Here is a 17,121-nt window from a genome sequence, read left to right on the forward strand (position 1 = left end):
TTTGAGCTGTATACGTTCTGTTCGCAAGCGATCACAGCGTTCCCGTTTTAAAACAGCGGGGAATGTTCGCAAAACACACAACAGTCTGTCACACAGATGGTTTCAGACAAATCATTTTCCCCGGGATAGGAGGGAAGATTCTCCTGTAATTAGGGAGGAATTACACCGCTGTAATATAAGCAAGTCCGTACTCGCAAAGTGGAAATGTTCAAAAGAAAAGGAGGAGGAGGAGGAGGAGTGGAGAGGCGCGGCACGGCGGGGCGACACCATAGGAAGGACGAGAGAGAGAGGAGAGAGAGAGAGGAGAGACAGAGAGAGGCCTGAGTCCAAGTGACTAGAAGGGTTGATGGTGGAAACAAAGCCCGTCTGAAGCGGCCCTAATCATGAGGTCATGCTGGGGAACGGAGGGGATACGTCTCAGCTGTTAATGTCTTCAATATGGCTGCAAAGACGCTCAGCTGTAACCTCTGCCTAGTTGGCCGCCTGTGCATCACATCATTAGCTCTCCGATGCCTGTAATTTACATGTTCTGCTTTCTGTTGGAGTCCTCCTTAACAAGTGTTTACAGACAGGATGCCAGAGAGAAGGTGGGGGTGATTATTAGCCCCGATTATTAACTGCAGCATGTGTGTGCTTCTTTCTCTCCCTGTTTTTCTTTTTTTTTTTTACGTATTTCTCCGTCTTCAGTGCGTGTGTGTGTGTGTGTGTGTGTGTGTGTCCGCGTATCCCAGTCTGTAATAAATAATAGGGAACAGATTTTAGCCAGCAGGCACGGTTACGTTAAAATACTTTCATAAACATGCTGATCAGGAGCCACTAAACAATGTGGTGCACATGCATGTTTTGGTCTGTACATGGTTTGCGGTTGTGTTTTCTGCGTCTTGATCCTGCTTTGTGTTCTAGTTTATGCCCATTGGTATTTAATACTGCGGTCGGACCTCCAGCGCTCAGCTCTTGTTTGTGTTTGTGCCTTTTCCTTCGCTTTCGTAGGTGATGAATGATGTCGGGAATCAGACGTCGTGCAGACTGGCGGGGCTGAGAGCCGGAACGGTGTACTTTGTCCAGGTATGGAGAACGTGTGCCCATGTGCTTTCTGCTGCCAAGTGTGAATTAACTGTGGTTCCCCCAAAAGGTCTATATGCTGCTTGTTGAAGTTCTTCTTGTTTTGAGACTAAACAAATTGATACCACGATAAATCATTTCCCAACTTTCCACACTTAGTGCAACGTATACAATTTAAATGAAAAACCAACAAAGCAGTTAGGGGGAGAAGAACTAGTTTTTAATTAAAGCCCCTTTTGATTTTAATTTCAGTCTTCTTAGGAGGAGTCTATCGGCCTCCCACATTTTGAGGAGGTAATTTTTACTCACTTGAATTTGCAGAAGTTCTTAAAATCTATCAGATATGCACAGTTTAATTCAAGTGACCCCATGATGACGAAGTCCATAAATCCCTAGCCTGGCCAGCCAGACTCAGCTTCGCTTTCGCTTTGCTACACAGCCAATTGAGTCTGGAACTGCTCCCATAGAGATCCTCTTTCCTGATACCAACCAATCAGAGGCATGGGCGGGCTTTGTATGTTGAGTGATGTGCAAGCACCCGAGAATCCCTCAGCCAAAAAAAAACCCAAGATGGCCGCCGCTACGGAGCGATCATTCGATAGTGCGCTTTCTTCTGTTTTAAAAGAACCATTTACGGTCGTCTTCACTCAACCGCGGCTCGCCACATTAAATTATAATGTGAAATGTTGACAGCGGAAGTCTGTCTGTGCCTTTTTTTACGTCACGTCCGCTGTTTCTGTTAACCCCGCCCCAGAAAAAGCCCTCTGTGGGAGCAGTTCTAGTCTAACTTCAGCCGTATCGCAGAGAGGCAAAAGTTAGTCTGGCTGACCAATCTAATAAACCCCTCCTCTGCTTTAGGTCTCCAGCTGACATCTAAACCATAAGATAAATGTTCTTAAAATGAGTGTATTTGTCCTTGATTTGAGCAGGTAAATAAGATGATTTGCCAATGGAATAAGAGTTTTGCACTTAAAATAGGAACAATTTACCTCCATTGTCTTATTTAAAGTGCAGGATGTCTAATTATCTTACTTTAGGGGTCAAAATAGTCATTCCATTGGCAAATAATCTTATTTACCTGCTCAAATCAAGGATAAATACACTAATTAAGAACATTTTACTTATTTTTAGATCCGTTTTTGCAGTGCACCATCGGCTGCTGTGTAAAACAAAACTGCTTCTAATTTTATACACATTGAAATAAAACAAGGTAACCCCAGATCATGATGCTCCCTCTCCCATGCTTTACAGCATTCATGGTGTTCTTCTAGGCGAAGAGCAATGCTGTCTCTGTGCCAAACATACTGTACTTTTGGGGGATTGTGGTCCACAAGTTTAGAGTTTTGGTTCCTTCAAAGCAGAACAAATTCTGCCACAGGCTTTTAAGGTTTTGTTTTTTTTTCTCTTGGGTTTTAAAGGCTTCTGCTGTTTTGCAATCAGTCTATACAGAGAATACAGCCGATTGTTGTCACATGCAAAGCAGAACCGGTGCTTGTTGGAAATCACTGTTCCTTCCCACTAGTTCTCCTACTAGTTTTTTTTTTTTATTTCCGTTTGTTTCCATCAGTTTTGGAAAAATACATGTCACTTAATTTCAGTGCGCTCCCAAATAAAACAGTCTTCACTGTACAGCGGTGAGGAAAAAGATAGAAAAAGAATTGTGTTTGGTTGATGTTTTCTGAGTTGTGACAAAGCTTTTGGGAAATAAGTCTTTCCAAATTCTCTTGTTAAATGCTGTTTCCCCTCAAATGTCAAGACACAATTGCCAGTGGGGGTGGAGGCAGTGTGATGGTGTGGGGCGGCATGTTCCTCACTAGAAAAACAACGAGCAGCGGCGGTAATCCCAAGGGGCCAGAGTTTACTCCCAGAGTGTAAGGGTCTATCACAGGTTATAGTTCTACTTTTATGTATTCCATATGTTATTTTGCAGCAGTTTCTCATATTTTTCTACACCTGTGTGCCTGTGACGCATTTGGGATAACGCTTTGATTCAGAGACGCCTTTTTTATAATTATTTTATGAAAAGAAAAACTTATCCAGAAAAATAAAATATCCCAGACCCAGATTTTGTAGATTGGAGGTCACCTTGGCTCTGCTGTTCATGCCAGAGTGAACGACACAGTTTTCTTTACCACCAATAAAAGCTGGTTGATGAATGGGATGCCGTCCCACCCGCTGTGGCAGGATGTTGTGTACGCTTCTCCCACTACTAAGGCCCCTGTTTCACATATGAAGTTAAATTGACAATATGTGTTGTTTTTTCAAATTTTTACGGAAGAGGATTAGGGCCACTCAAAAAAAAAAAAGTCTACTCAATTCTGACTTTTTTCTCAGAATTCTGACTTTTTTCCCTCCGAATTCTGAGAAAAAAGTCAGAATTCTGAGAAAAAAAGTCAGAATTCTGACTTTAATCTCAGAATTCTTAGAAAAAAGTCAGAATTCTGAGAAAAAAGTCAGAATTCTGAGAAAAAAGTCAGAATTGAGTAGACTTTTTTTTTTTGAGTGGCCCTAATCCTCTTCTGTAAACTTTGATCCATCCATCTAATCCAAAAAACATCACCAAGAGTCAGTAGCAGAAAAATCCGTCTGAGTTTTTCCTTAATACCCAACTCAGAATACCCAACTCAATGAACAAACCTGCCAGATGTACAGGATTTGTTGCCATGAAGCATTATTTCAACAAAGAAATAATCAGCCAAACTCAAATTTCTTTCCTTTTGTTTTTGTTTGTTTGCTAAATTTATATCTGAAAATCCGGCGCTGCAGCCAAACTTTATTTCAGATCAGATTTACTGTAATGGAAGGGAGGACTGAACGCTGACATTAGTTCAAAAGATCTTTTTCATCATTTCTTCCAACAGCTTTATGTGTTTGTTTTAACCTTTAATAATACAGAAAATATAAATCACTCAAACTTTCTTTGTATTTAAAAGCCCATTTACATCACGGTAAAGATTGGGGGGGGCGGGGGGGGGGGACTTTGTAGGCTTTATCGTGGTCTCAATCTTTCACGTAAATAATGAAGAACAAGGATTTCAGCAGGGCTGGGTGTATTTAGCTGTTAACTTGTGCCATATTTTCCGCAGGTTCGGTGTAACCCCGTGGGTATCTACGGCTCTCGCAAAGCTGGGATCTGGAGCGAGTGGAGCCACCCCACAGCTGCTTCCACGCCCCACAGTGGTGAGCAGGACCACACGTAGCCACACGCAGACAGGCTCGCTGTCAGAGGTCCCCCCATAAGTGCTTCTTTCACTCTTGATCTCAGAGTTTGGGAGCATTTTGGTCCATGAGGAAGCAATTTTTTCATATCACAGTGTACCTTGCACCCAGCAGCTCTCTGCGGCGTCCTCATAGAAACAGATAATGGTACTTTCAGTCCTCCCGCGTGTTTTCTGTTGAACTAATTTGTCGTATGTATTCATCCAACATGGTCTGGGCAAGTCAAATGTCAAGGAAGCCAGACCTATTTGCTGTATTTTAGACAGAAAAAGAGCTCATTGTCTGGCAGGAAAAGGGATGAAAGCTGTCAGAAATGCCTGAGCACTTGTGCTGTTTGCCATCCTGGATTCAGTTAGGTTGTTCCAGACTCAGGAATACAATAACTGCTGTATAAAATGTTATCATAAACTGGCCACAAAATAGACCACAGTTATGAAAACAAAACCCTGTTCATAAAAACTCACATTTTTCTGCGAGGGTTTTCTTCAGGGGAAGGCTCAGAAAGTATTTATTACAGCAAGGAGAGACAAAAAAGGGTCCTCTGTTAGTTGGAGGATTAGGCTCTGCTATGCTCCCTTTCTGTTTGCGTTGGCATTCGTTGCTCCCCGCCGGTCCTGCTGGCTTTTTCGTGCAACTCTTCGCGGCGCAGTGAAATATATTACATCTCTGCCTACTCGGGTACTCACCCGATGACGGACACCATTCAAAAACCTTAATGAGCATTTTTGCAACTTTCTGAACGGTACGCATCAAATAAAGCTGCTGGAATCAAGAGTTCACAAAATTGATGCATTTCCATGGCACTAAAACAGAGAGCTGGAAAAAAAACAAAGAAACAACAGGATGCAAAAAGAAAATAAAGCAGTGACAACAGGGAGTATGGCTAACAAGCATGATAGCAGGAGGATCTGACGAGAACTGAGTGAAACCAAGGAGTTTATGTTCTGGGGAGGGAGGATTAGGGACAGAGCTGTGAGGATAACCAGTGAAATACAATGGGATAATGGTAAAAATGCAATTTTAGTAGCCTACCTGGGTCTTTGCACCAGATTTAGCTGGTTGGTCACAACTCAGAAAAGCACAGTTTCATTCTGTTTGTAGCTTGGGCATGGATTATTGGTAATAATGAATTTCATTAGCATTATCTTGTGCATTATGAACAGGGAGAGCTTATTAAAACGTCTCAGCTAAGACACAAACACTGAGGAAGAAACACCTTTCTGACATTATTCTTGATAGAGAAAGGATTTTTTACCCAGTTATGAGATAAATAATAAGCCTTGGGCTTATATGTGCTATAAAAATATGACATATTGAACCAATACATCATAATTTATAGATTCATTTAAAACAACTAATTGAAATTAGTTATATTAAATTATTGTAAACTGTGACTTAAACACTACTTTTTGTCCAGTGATAATGCAAATAAAATAAACATGCAGTTTTGATAATTTTAATTTTTTTTAATGCTGGTTTGAAGCTGAAATCGGATTTTCTGTTTGTCCTTGAACCTAACATTAGCAGAAACTGCCATTAAAAAAAAACAAACCTGTTGTAATTGAGGCGTTGACTGATGTAAGACTGCATCAAAATCTCATTTAAAATTACCAAGGTTACTCAGTATCGTGGCGTTAACACAAACATTTAGATTCATAGAACCATGTACAAACAAATATACAGCTGGAGAATCCTCTGATCTCTACTTCCTCTAACGTTAAAAAAAACTTTAATCGTCTTTATGCTGTTAAACAGTTGAGGCCTTTTTTAATGTTCACCCATAAAAACAGCAGCTTTTTAGCTTAATATTTGTGAAATTTCTTTAGAAAACTGAAAAATGAGTCAGTGTAGCCCAGTGGAAACGTTATTTTCCATGTTATCATCGCTGTCTCCCTCCCTGCCCCTCAGAGCGACTGATGTCCTGTGACTCAAAGTCCAGCGGGGACTCCAACTCCACCCTGCGGCGGGAGCTGAAGCAGTTTCTGGGCTGGGTGAAGAAGCACGCCTACGGCTGCAGCAGCATGTCCATGAAGCTGTACGACCAGTGGAGGGTGGACATGCAGAAATCGCCAAAAACTCGCAACCAGGTAGGTAAGCATCACTAATGCCGAGAAGAAACACGCAACGTCTTCCACGTAAACCGCAAGCAGGCGTGCACACATGTCCTGCGTACACAAATACAAACAAAACGTTTTGTGAAAGCTGATTTGTAACAGACCGTGTCTTTAATTCAGGTTCTCCAAGGGGATAAGTCGTAGCACATGCTGGCTCTGCAAGCAGAGAAGAACTGAATGAATGCAGTGTTTTTTTCTTTTTTCTTTTCCTTCTTCGTCTATATGTGTGAATGAGAAAGACATGAAAGAAAAAGCGACTGCATCCTTATATCGGAAATGTAAAAGACAATTTGCTCCAAAAGAAACCCCAAAGGAAAAAAAAAACAAACAGAAAAAAGAAAAAGTGGGAAGCACTTCCTCTCTGCACCCTTTCCAGGCGATGTGAGCGCGTCACAAAGGACGGAGCTGTTTTACTCATCACGGACAATGCAAGACAGAAAGTACGTGGGACTCAAACCACACTGTAGCACGAGGAGGGTCGGACGGCAGTAAGGACATTCGACACGCATTGGTCTGAATGTGCGCAGAGGAGATGGAACCTACTCCAATTTTACCTGACGCGGTTTGGCTGAAGCACCTCAGAGTGTCATCGGTGGCGTTTTGGAGGTTTTTTCCTGGTCAGTTTCAAAGCGCCATCTAGTGGCCGTTCAGCATCCATGAATCCCCCAGCTGATCCCTTCTCTCAGATCCCAGTGTAAAAAAAAAAAACACGGACAGATTATGATTCAGTATTTTTGAACGAGCGCTTCACCACACTGGTGCCAGTCTGGTTCGCCGAGGATTTGTCTGTTTCCGAGTGCCAGTATGTGACTGACGGTGTTTGTGTTGGCTGTGGAAAGCCTTTATTTTTGTACTAAATTGTACCAGCATATTTAAAGTATAAAGCTATGTTTTATAAATATTAAGTTAAATTTAGTCAGTAAAGACTGTACAATGACTGAAGTTGTTATCAATCTCTAACTGTGTTCTATAAAAATGTTGCCAGAAAACATGAGGTTTGATTTTTTTTTTTTCTCTGTGTGTGTGTGTGGATGTGAGGATGTGGGGATGTGTTTGATCTGAGCATTTAAAATATAGCAATCAACACCAGTTGTCTCTTTCTAATTTTAGCTTGATCCTGGTAATGCCCGTTTTAAAGGCTCAAAATGAAGCATATCCAGTTAAATCCATATATTATGTTACACACACCGTACAAAAAGACACATAACCACCTTTGTTCCGCCACGGTCTTACATGAAATCAAACTAAACTTTTCCTGTTTTAGGTCAGTTAGGAGTACCACAATTATTTTTATTTGATAACTACCTGAATACCGGGTGAAAGACTTTTTTTTTATTGCTTCCTTCTAATTCCAAGATGTTCAACACCACAACAAAAGCAAAAAGAAACCCGTTAAGAGAGTCACTGTGTCCAATGAAATGAGTCCTGTGCCTCAGAGAGGAAGAATTACCCCAAAAGCAACCTAAAAGGTAAGATCACAGTTTTGAGTGACAAACCGTTTTCTCTGGCTGCACCGCCCCTCCCCAACATGTTGCTTAACACTACCAGTCAGCTGGGTGAATGGAGGCTGATTGAATTTTTCACTGTCTTACAGTAGAGCCAAATTAGGTGGTATGGAAACATGAAAAACATAAGGGTGGTGTGGAAAACAAAGGCGTGTCCCTCGTCACAGGCGGTCCTGTTATGAAACTACAGTTGCAAACAAACTACTGAATGTATTCAGTTTTTCTTGATGTATAAAGATCAAAATTATAATAAATAGGGTGTGGATATTATTATAACTGTAATCACTAATATGATGAATACTTTAGGAGCTCTATGAATGATCCTGATGTAAATGAAAGCAGTAAAATCAGCTTTTTTTTTAAGCTTTGATGTAAATACCAGGGTATTTTTTTACACAGGCTTATCATACCCTGATATTCTCAGGGTATGATATTCTCTACTCATTGCCTTGACGGTAAACAATAACCGTAAGTTAAAGGTAATGTTGTAAAAAATGTATTTCTTTCATGTGTTAATGAATATGCATTCCTATAATGATAGATTTGAAGCCCTGCTTCTCACTAAATGGTGCAGCTCTGCCACCTGCTGACAGTAACTTGTACCTGCAGTGTGGCCTAAATAATGAAGGGTTTTTACTGTGTAGTTGGGAAATTAAAACATTTGGTAGATGACTTTGCTGCTTTCAGACAAATGCGTGCTTGGGTTGGTGGGTTAAAACTGGGAATCCTTTTTAGACTTCACACCAGCAAAGTGATGCTTTTGATTTTATCTGTGATTAGTTCTGTGTTTGACCCTGTCAAGATAACTTGCAGAGAAGCAACCGTATGCCAGTTCCTGCTAATGACCACTTCAGTGAGGGAAATGATAGTAAGGCATCTACCCAATGAATCAAACCTGCTTCCCATCCCAGCCCGCTGACCCTGAGTCGGGTCTTTGAACACCTCTCATTACGCCGTTTCATTGTTCAGTCTGGGGAAACCTGAGACGCTGCTGGTGTTTCCTGTCAGTGCCCGGCCGTGCAGAGAATTCACCTCCCTCTGCTGACACATCAGAGTCTTGTTACTGCATCTGTGACCACTCAGTCACTGCGGCCGGAAACTTTAACCTGGGCGAAGCTTTGTCTTACTTCTGGCCTCGCTCTCAGGGCATTACTTACCTCTGCCTTTGCCAAAAGCTAATCCTTCTCGTTGCTCTTCTGCTATTGCTGGCAAATGATGACTTGGTGGTAATTTGTTAGACACGGTGGCAATTTTTTAAAAATTATTATACCTCTTTAATTTCACCTTTATACCTATACAAGTAGATCTCGTTAAGACATAGGGTCTTATTTTTAAGAGATTGTAATTTAAGAATGATTAGGTCACGTTAAACTGCATTAATAATCATAATATAGTAATAATATAGTAATTCATAAAAAAACAGCCAATGTCATAACCTCAAAATCCATCTGAAATATGGATTATTTTCCTATCCATTAAGACACCTTCACCCCATATTTTAAAGAAGCAAGGATATTACTGTATATTTTTCACAGGTATAGTTAAAAAACAAAAATCATAGATAATCTCAATTAATCTAGAGATTCTAAGAAAAATCAACAGAAGGTAATATTTCATTAGACTAATATCTATTCACTAACCTTTAAATAAATGTAATGTAACAAACAAATGAATTCATGCAGTTTAAAAGTAAGTTTCATGATAAGGGAATAGACAATATTATTAAACTGATTAAAGATGAGATGCATAGCAGAGGTTTATCTGTCTCTCATGAGGTTCTGTGCTAAAGTCCGGTCTGAGACATCCAGGCAATGCTGGTCTCTTCTGGTACTGGGCTTTTGGATGTTCTCCTCTTTGCAATCTGAACTTTGTGATGCTCCTGAAGGGATTTGCTAAGTCATGCAGTGCAGGCGTACAGAGTGCTTGGAGGGAAATTGGAGTCTAGCTCAAATCTGGACCAAGATAAATAAACGTAATTTAGCATACATTGTAGCCAGTAACGTTTACGGCAACCAAAACCGAGATAAACCGGGTTATCTCTTCAGGTAAGGATTTTTTTAATGTTTTTTATTGATTCTCTTTTACTGACCGAAAGCTCTCCTCAGCAGAGGTGCCATCAATACGTTATTATAAATACTGAATGATAAATTAAGTATTTTTTTAAGACAAGAGGGATACTTTTATAAGTTTCGGAAAATATTAATAACATAACAGTCCTGAGGGGAGGCTCTTTTAAACATTATTATTTTCAAATGTGTGATAATTCTGTAGCATAAAAAGACAGGTTCATATCCCAGATTTAACATGTAAACCAATGTTTAAAATTAGAACTAACAGAATTATTTAAAAGATTCTAAATATCTAAATGTGCAAATTAAGATCATATACAGAGAAGATTTGGCATCTCTGCAAGCAATCTGACGAAAGGTTTTTTTTTTGTTGAGGTAATGAAACTTGGATATTTTGGAAATTCTGGGGTACCGCTCGATGAAATAAGGGGTTATTTTGACAAGACTTAAACCTCCAGAAAGGATATTTTGAAGTGACCTAGGGGAAAAAATTGGGTTCAAACAGGTGAAAGGTCATCTGTGAGGTGATTGTGTGCACTACAGATTCAACTCTCAATACAATGGACAATAAAGAAGGCAGCTTTCAGTAACATCCATCCATCCATCCATCCATCCATCCATCCATCCATCCATCCATCCATCCATCCATCCATCCATCCATCCATCCATCCATCCATCCATCCATCCATCCATCCATCCATCCATCCTATCATCCATCTGTCCATCACAGGTCCAGGAGGGAAATCAAACATTCTTATCCTCACCAAAAACTCTCCTGCTGATTCTAGAGAATCTCAAGGTGTTCCCTAGACCAGAAGAGCTCTAAAGTGGAGAGGATGAACATTCTCTGTATGTCCAGGGCTTGTCTTCCATTGCATTGTACTGGACAATCATCAAAAAATAATCGTCCAAAGACCTCCTGATCACAGGCTCCAACCCCGTCACGCACTCAAAGGAGGACCAACAGCTCTATCCCAACCTCACGGAGGATGGAGGCCTTCACCCGTTTCTGAATGGTGAGTCCTGTCATCCCACAGAGGAAGCTAATTTCAGCCACTCGTGTCTCAAAGCTAATTTTTAAAAAGTCATGTTCACATATTTTTTGTCACATTCTTGTAGTGTTTGGGTTTTTCTATTGGATTATTTCCTTGTCATGTTCTTTAGGTTATAGCTTGTTTAGTTATTTCTCTATATTCATTATTATTTGTTCTTTTTTTCTTAGTTTAGTCCTGTGTTCTCCTCCCTGTGTGTTCTAGTTTACTCTTTCAGGACCCTACGGCCTGAGACGGCTCTGGAGCGCCTTAGGTTAGTATTTGTCATTCCCTGTTGTTTAAGAGTTTCTTTGTGTCTACGCTCAGCTTCACTCGTATTAATTAGCCTCCTTTCCTCCGTCTCCTTGCCCTCCTTCTGCCCCAGCAGCTTCATGTTACCTCTTGATTTACTCACCTGCTTAAATGCCATTCTCCACTTGTCCTTCAGTATTTAAACTCCTAGCTTGTTTTTGTTCTTCTGTTGTACTTCCTGATGGTCCATCAACGATCCCTTAGGACAATCTCTTACAGGCTATTGTCTGGTTATAGACAGGCCAGTAAACCACTAAATGGCTCCGTTTGCATCTTCACCGTCACAGACTAGCAGGAAGAGGCCCACTTCATGCTACCATCACTCCTGACTAAGACACCAAGATACTTGAATCCTTTAGCTTAAGGCAGAGACTGAGCGCTGACCCGGAGGGGACCTTGTCGATATTTATTTCTCACATGTTTAACATTTATTACAGTAATTCACAGGTATATCCACCTGAAACACCTTGCAGGCCAAGTCCTTTTTATTTGTTTAATGGTTTGTACAATAAATGGCTATTACTGGTATACGTATAATTGAGATCTTACTTCAATATGGTTTTCAACATATATTTTTCGGTTTGATTTAAAAGATCTCCTGTTTTTATTAAACGTTTGGATGAAATGAAACATCTATAGCATGTTGCAAAAATATTAATAGCCATCGAATGCATTTTAAGGAGAGTATTATGCATATTGGTGAAGAGGAAGGAAAATGTTAGCTTGTCTTTTAAGTTTTTCAAAATGAAGATTAGATAATTGTGGCAGGTGTTTGTTTACACCCCTCATTAGATTTAAAATGGGCGCGACTGATGTGTTTAAATGCAGAAAAGTGCAAGATCTTTATTTTGTTACTTTGGATTTCATTTTTATTTTGGGGTCCCAGTGGTGGCGACCATTTTTGCTGGCCTTGGAGAAAGAAGATGTGGGCAGTAAGTTTTGGACTCTTAAGCCTACGGTCAAGATTGGATTTCCTCCTTTCCAGGTCATGAATTATTCAGCACGAGAAGGTACGACTCACTTCGAAAGACGGCAAAAGAAAAGGACATGTCTGGACAGGTGTCAGAAGGGAAGAGGAAGAGCAGCGGGCAAGGAGGAGGCTGGAGGAGTATGGAGGAGGTGGTTAGGAAGCGACCAATCATCTCTGCTAAGGAAAAAGGTCAGTCAGAGAAATCTATATGCCTCTGTGTGTGTCTGCAGGCTGTACGTGTGTGTGTGTCCACATGGCTTGTATTAGGGCTGAACTGGGTTTTGCCGTGAAATCTCTCACAGCATCACAATGTCACTGTTCCTTTTTCTTATTCAAGATCTTGACTTTGTTTGGAAATCATTCCCAAAACAACAGAGGAAGAATGTTAAAATGCATAACCATAGAAAAATAGTGAAAGGGCTCCATGTGGGAATGATCAGAAACAGATACAGCCGGAGCCACGGAGCGACGGGTGCGTGCAGCAGTGACACTTGGAGCTGAATCTGTTGCATCATTTTCATCCCTCTCCTCCTCCTCCTCCTCCTCCTCATCCACCTTTACTCCCACGCGCTGTCAGGCCCAGGTCCAGGACGCTATGCGCTGCCCCCTACAGTTGGATACATTAACCATGACTTCACCAAACCCAGCAGCCCTGCATACTCCTTCCGCAGCCGCATGAGCAGTGCCAGTAAGTTTGGGTTTAAAATCCTACTGCATATGTCTCAGGAAGCAAAGCTTTAAGCATGCAGAGATTGAGTTCTGGGAAAATATGAGAAGAATTGTGATAGGTTTTTACTCAGAGTCAATTAATCATGTGTTCCAGTGATTTAAATACATCTATTTTAGTGCTTAGAAGTGCTAGAATGAGACAAATAAAATTAAGCGTCTATGTATTTTCTGTTTGTTAGTGATCTCTATCGACTCCAGTCCTGGACCACGATACTACATTGGGGGCAAGATGACCCGGTTTGGCCGGACAGAGACGCCATCCTTCTCTATTTCAGGGAGAAGCCGACAAATCGGGAAGAAAGGTAAAAACAAATCAGGCAAAAAAAAAAGCATTTAAAGCCGCTCAATGTCAGGACACAGCAGTTACAGTAACTGGAAGTGGGTTAAACCACATGGGCAACAGGAAGTTGTGTCAAGTTGTGACGGCGTTTTTGTGTCACATTACAAAGAAAAGCTTTATTTAGAGAAGCATCCATTTGGCTTGTGGTAACTCTTGATTATCTACAGAGATCCGCAGCTCAGGAGATAAAAATCAGTTTGCGGTGCAGCAACAAATCCGGCCTGTGTATAGAAGTGGTAAAACGAAACCAGATAGGTAGGGGAAGCAGCAAAAAAAAAAAAGGTACTCTGGTAAGATGAAACCGAAACAAAACTTTTCGGCCTACATGAAAAACTCCGGGATGGAAAACGAGCGCCACGCATCAGCCTGAAAACATGGTGGTGGTAACATTATCCTGAGGGGACTGGAAGATGGATGGAGCTCAAAACCGCACGGTTCTGGAAGAAAATATGTTAGAGGCTGAAAAAAAAACTTGATAATGGGATGGAGAGCACCCTACAGCCAGCCTGACTGAAGATGAGCTGTTTTGTGAAGACTGTAATAAACTTTCAGTCAGTAGATGCGTACAGCGGGTGAAGACGTCCTCCAAAAGCCAAAGCAACATTAACAGCAGCAAACGGTGGTTTTACAAAATCTAAAAGTCATTTAGTTTATTAATAATACATGCTCCACTTTTCAGGGTTATATTTGCAAAAAGAAAGTCTTGCATAATTTATTTCCCACCTCACAAATGTACATTTTATTTCAGCCTATTACTGTAAATCGCAGTGAAACACAATGAGATCAGTGGCTGCAACTCGACAATGGTTGAAATAGTTTAAGAGGTAGAATCACTTTTGCAGGACACTGTAAAGTTGGTTTTACTCTGAGGAGTCAATCTTCCTTCTGCTCATAGATGAGCCGTTCCAGACTCCCGGACCAGGGGCCTACAGCCCAGAGAGGGCTCCTCCGCTGAACGCTCAGCGCAGACCTCCATCCTTCACAATCGGAGAACGGAGCAGATACCGCGCGATGGATCCGGTACCGGCGCCAAACAGGTGAGACAAACGTGGAGGATTACCTCCGGGTTAAATGATCCAGCCATTAGGTAATGTGCGTGCAAACAACCCCGGACGCAGCTCGCCCCTCACTCCTGTTTTCTCTTTGCTCGGATTATTTTCAGATTTCTTTTTCTTTCTGGTTTGCATAGAAGTCACAGGCGACTTTCAATTGATTCCACTGATACCATCCAGCTGCCATAAGTTACGCTCATTTCAAACATGGTTTCGTCCCAACAAGCACACAATTGATGACTATGTAAAAGCAGTGTTTTGGAAAGGTTTGTATAGCCTTGCCATAAAACAACTGCCTTGCATATAGTATCGTGTTGTACCAATGGTTTTGGTCAGGGGAGGATCATGCTTTTGGTATTGAGGAAAAATAATTACCAAACTGTCTGAGTCATGGACTCAAGCCACATGCTACAAAATGTCTGTGTTGTTAATAAATGTAGTCTGTTGCTTTTATAGCTGGACAAGTACGGCTTTGATTGGCGGATAACAGGAAACATTTGAATGATTTCACAGCAAAAAAAATAAAGAAATAGTAAAAAAAAATGTATCACTCTTGTCTTTGACAGCCTTATCTTTAACAATGTTTAATGATAGTGTTTCTGTCTACCTAAACAACCCCGTCTCCAACCCACCAGCTACACTCTTCCGGATCTGCTGGGTCCCCAGGTCCCCCACAAACCCGCCAGCGCCAGCTACAGCTTCTCAGGCCGGAGGACAGCCGGAGCTCCCTCTGAGGATCTCTCCAAAACACCGGGACCGGGGCAGTACAGAAGCACCGACCCGGACATTTACAGGCAGCGGCAGCCTTCCTTCACTATGCAGAGCCGGACGAAGAGGCTGAATTATTCCTCCGCCGTTCCAGGTCCAGGAGCGTACAGCCCAGAGAAGACTTATCAGCACCTCCACAAGTCCCCGTCCTTCACCATGGGTATCAGGCACACGGAGTTTGTCACCCCGCTGGTGGTAAATGTGACTGATTGAGGTGGCCACACCTTGAAAATGCCTCATGCATTTGTTTTTATTCTGTTTTTCAATAATAGCCATCCATGTTACAATTCAAGCAATGCAACGATCCTGGACAGACAATGTAAAAATAAATGGGATTTCTGCACTGTATAGATACTCTTTTTAACAGTGTTGTATAGTAACGAAGTAAATACACTACACTACTGTACTTTTGTTTTGGAGAACTTTATGCTTTTCTCGAGTATAACATTTTTTGATAACTTTTACTTTTACTTCACTACATTTCCGAACTTAATTGCATACTTTTACTCCAATACATTTTCAGTGTTTGCTTTAGTTACTCGTTACAAAATTAATAAATAAATAAAATAAAATAAAAAAAGAGAGAGACGCACGCACGCACACACGCAAGTGTTTTGACACTTACTGATTGACTGCGACAAAGTCGGGACTTGCCTGGGCTTGTTCATCACCACCAACATGATAAGAAGCTGGTTCAGTAGTAAAGCAGGTTAAATTAACCTTGTGGTAAATATCTAATAGCAGAGAGTCTTAATTTTCTTAATTAAATGATACCTGCAGGCACGCCCGCTGACTGGGGGGGACATACGGGTCAATTGTCCCAGGCCCAGGACAGAGGGGGGGCCCTAAACTGACACTCTGAACTGACCATTAAAATACAGGCAGAAGTAATTTTTCAGAAAATATTTGTGTGAAAAATATTTAATATTAGAGTAACTAAATATATATACATTTCTGCATTAGGTATATGTAATCCATCCATCCATCCATTTTCCAAACCGCTTTATCCCTCATGGGGTCGCGGTAGGTATATGTAATGTTTTCTTTAAATAAGGGGCCATTAGAACTCCCCCCACCCCAACATAAAATGATTTGACCATTAGGACAACGGCTTGCTGCAACTTTGAAAAGTTTTGCTTTCAAAGCTTGAAAGATTTTATTAGTAAATATTTTTTTTAAAACTGAGGATGAGTCAGGAACAGGTCTAGGGACGGAAATGCAGATGAATGATGCCCATCCAGAGCCAGGTAAGAAGCAATGCGTTTATCAATGTGATTTTAAAGTATAGCCTCCACTAGCTAGTGTAAGGGGGTGTGAGTTAGCCTGGCCAAAGTGGCTAAAAGGAAGGCAGTCAGGCAAAAGATGTCCAGTGCAGCAGGTGGTTTTATTCACAAAAAAGGTGTTGAAAAATATTTACAAAAAATCTCAAAAAAATAACCAAAAGGTTTAACATGGCTAAACAGATCAAAACTGAACATAAAGCAACCAAAATTAATGTCACGTGCACACAGCTACACTGACCTGGTTCTCTCCCTCTCTCTAGAACCTCTCAATTTCTTGTCTTTTATACCTTTCCCCACCAAGGTAGACAAAATGGCCTCCGATGGACTCTCCCACAAAGGCACCCCCCAAACAATTGATACATTTCCTATCAAATGTATCATTGTTAAAATCAATCCAATTCAGCACTATCTGAATATGAAACAATGCAACAGTTGAAATACGAACAGCATTAAATTACACAATGCCCAAAACTTAATATGGATGGATTACTGCTTCCCCCTCTTCAGATGGTCTCTTCCTGTGCCAATCCTCCAACAGGAAGGCCTAATTTCCAGGAAGTAAAGTAAAACATCAGGTAAATTCACTGAAATAAAATACACAAGATAAATGAAAAAACAATTACAAACTGAATGATTTGAACCACGATGTTATAGTAAATAATCATTA

General features: G+C 41.0%; 2 protein-coding genes across 3 annotated transcripts in view; both read left to right on the forward strand.

The window, feature by feature from the left end:
• The window catches only part of crlf1a (cytokine receptor-like factor 1a), a 32,404-nt gene extending 25,020 nt beyond the window's left edge, over nt 1-7,384 (forward strand). Inside the window, exons 6-9 of one of the 2 annotated variants that reach the window (XM_036150843.1) lie at nt 991-1,065; nt 4,149-4,242; nt 6,190-6,372; nt 6,516-7,384. In XM_036150843.1, the coding sequence (XP_036006736.1) occupies nt 991-1,065; nt 4,149-4,242; nt 6,190-6,372; nt 6,516-6,532 (369 nt within the window). In that variant the 3' untranslated portion in view covers nt 6,533-7,384. The remainder of the gene's footprint in view (nt 1-990; nt 1,066-4,148; nt 4,243-6,189; nt 6,373-6,515) is intronic. The other variant, XM_036150842.1, reaches the window with a different exon arrangement.
• A 4,921-nt stretch (nt 7,385-12,305) lies between these two features.
• On the forward strand, nt 12,306-15,550 carry odf3l2a (outer dense fiber of sperm tails 3-like 2a). The gene is made up of 5 exons (XM_012853923.3): nt 12,306-12,471; nt 12,860-12,970; nt 13,191-13,313; nt 14,247-14,388; nt 15,039-15,550. The coding sequence occupies exons 1-5, from the start codon at nt 12,360-12,362 to the stop codon at nt 15,382-15,384; spliced, it is 834 nt and encodes a 277-aa protein (XP_012709377.2). The 5' UTR covers nt 12,306-12,359; the 3' UTR covers nt 15,385-15,550.
• The last annotated feature ends 1,571 nt before the right edge of the window (nt 15,551-17,121 follow it).

This window comes from Fundulus heteroclitus, chromosome 19, assembly GCF_011125445.2.
Source record: "Fundulus heteroclitus isolate FHET01 chromosome 19, MU-UCD_Fhet_4.1, whole genome shotgun sequence".
NCBI lineage: Eukaryota > Metazoa > Chordata > Actinopteri > Cyprinodontiformes > Fundulidae > Fundulus > Fundulus heteroclitus.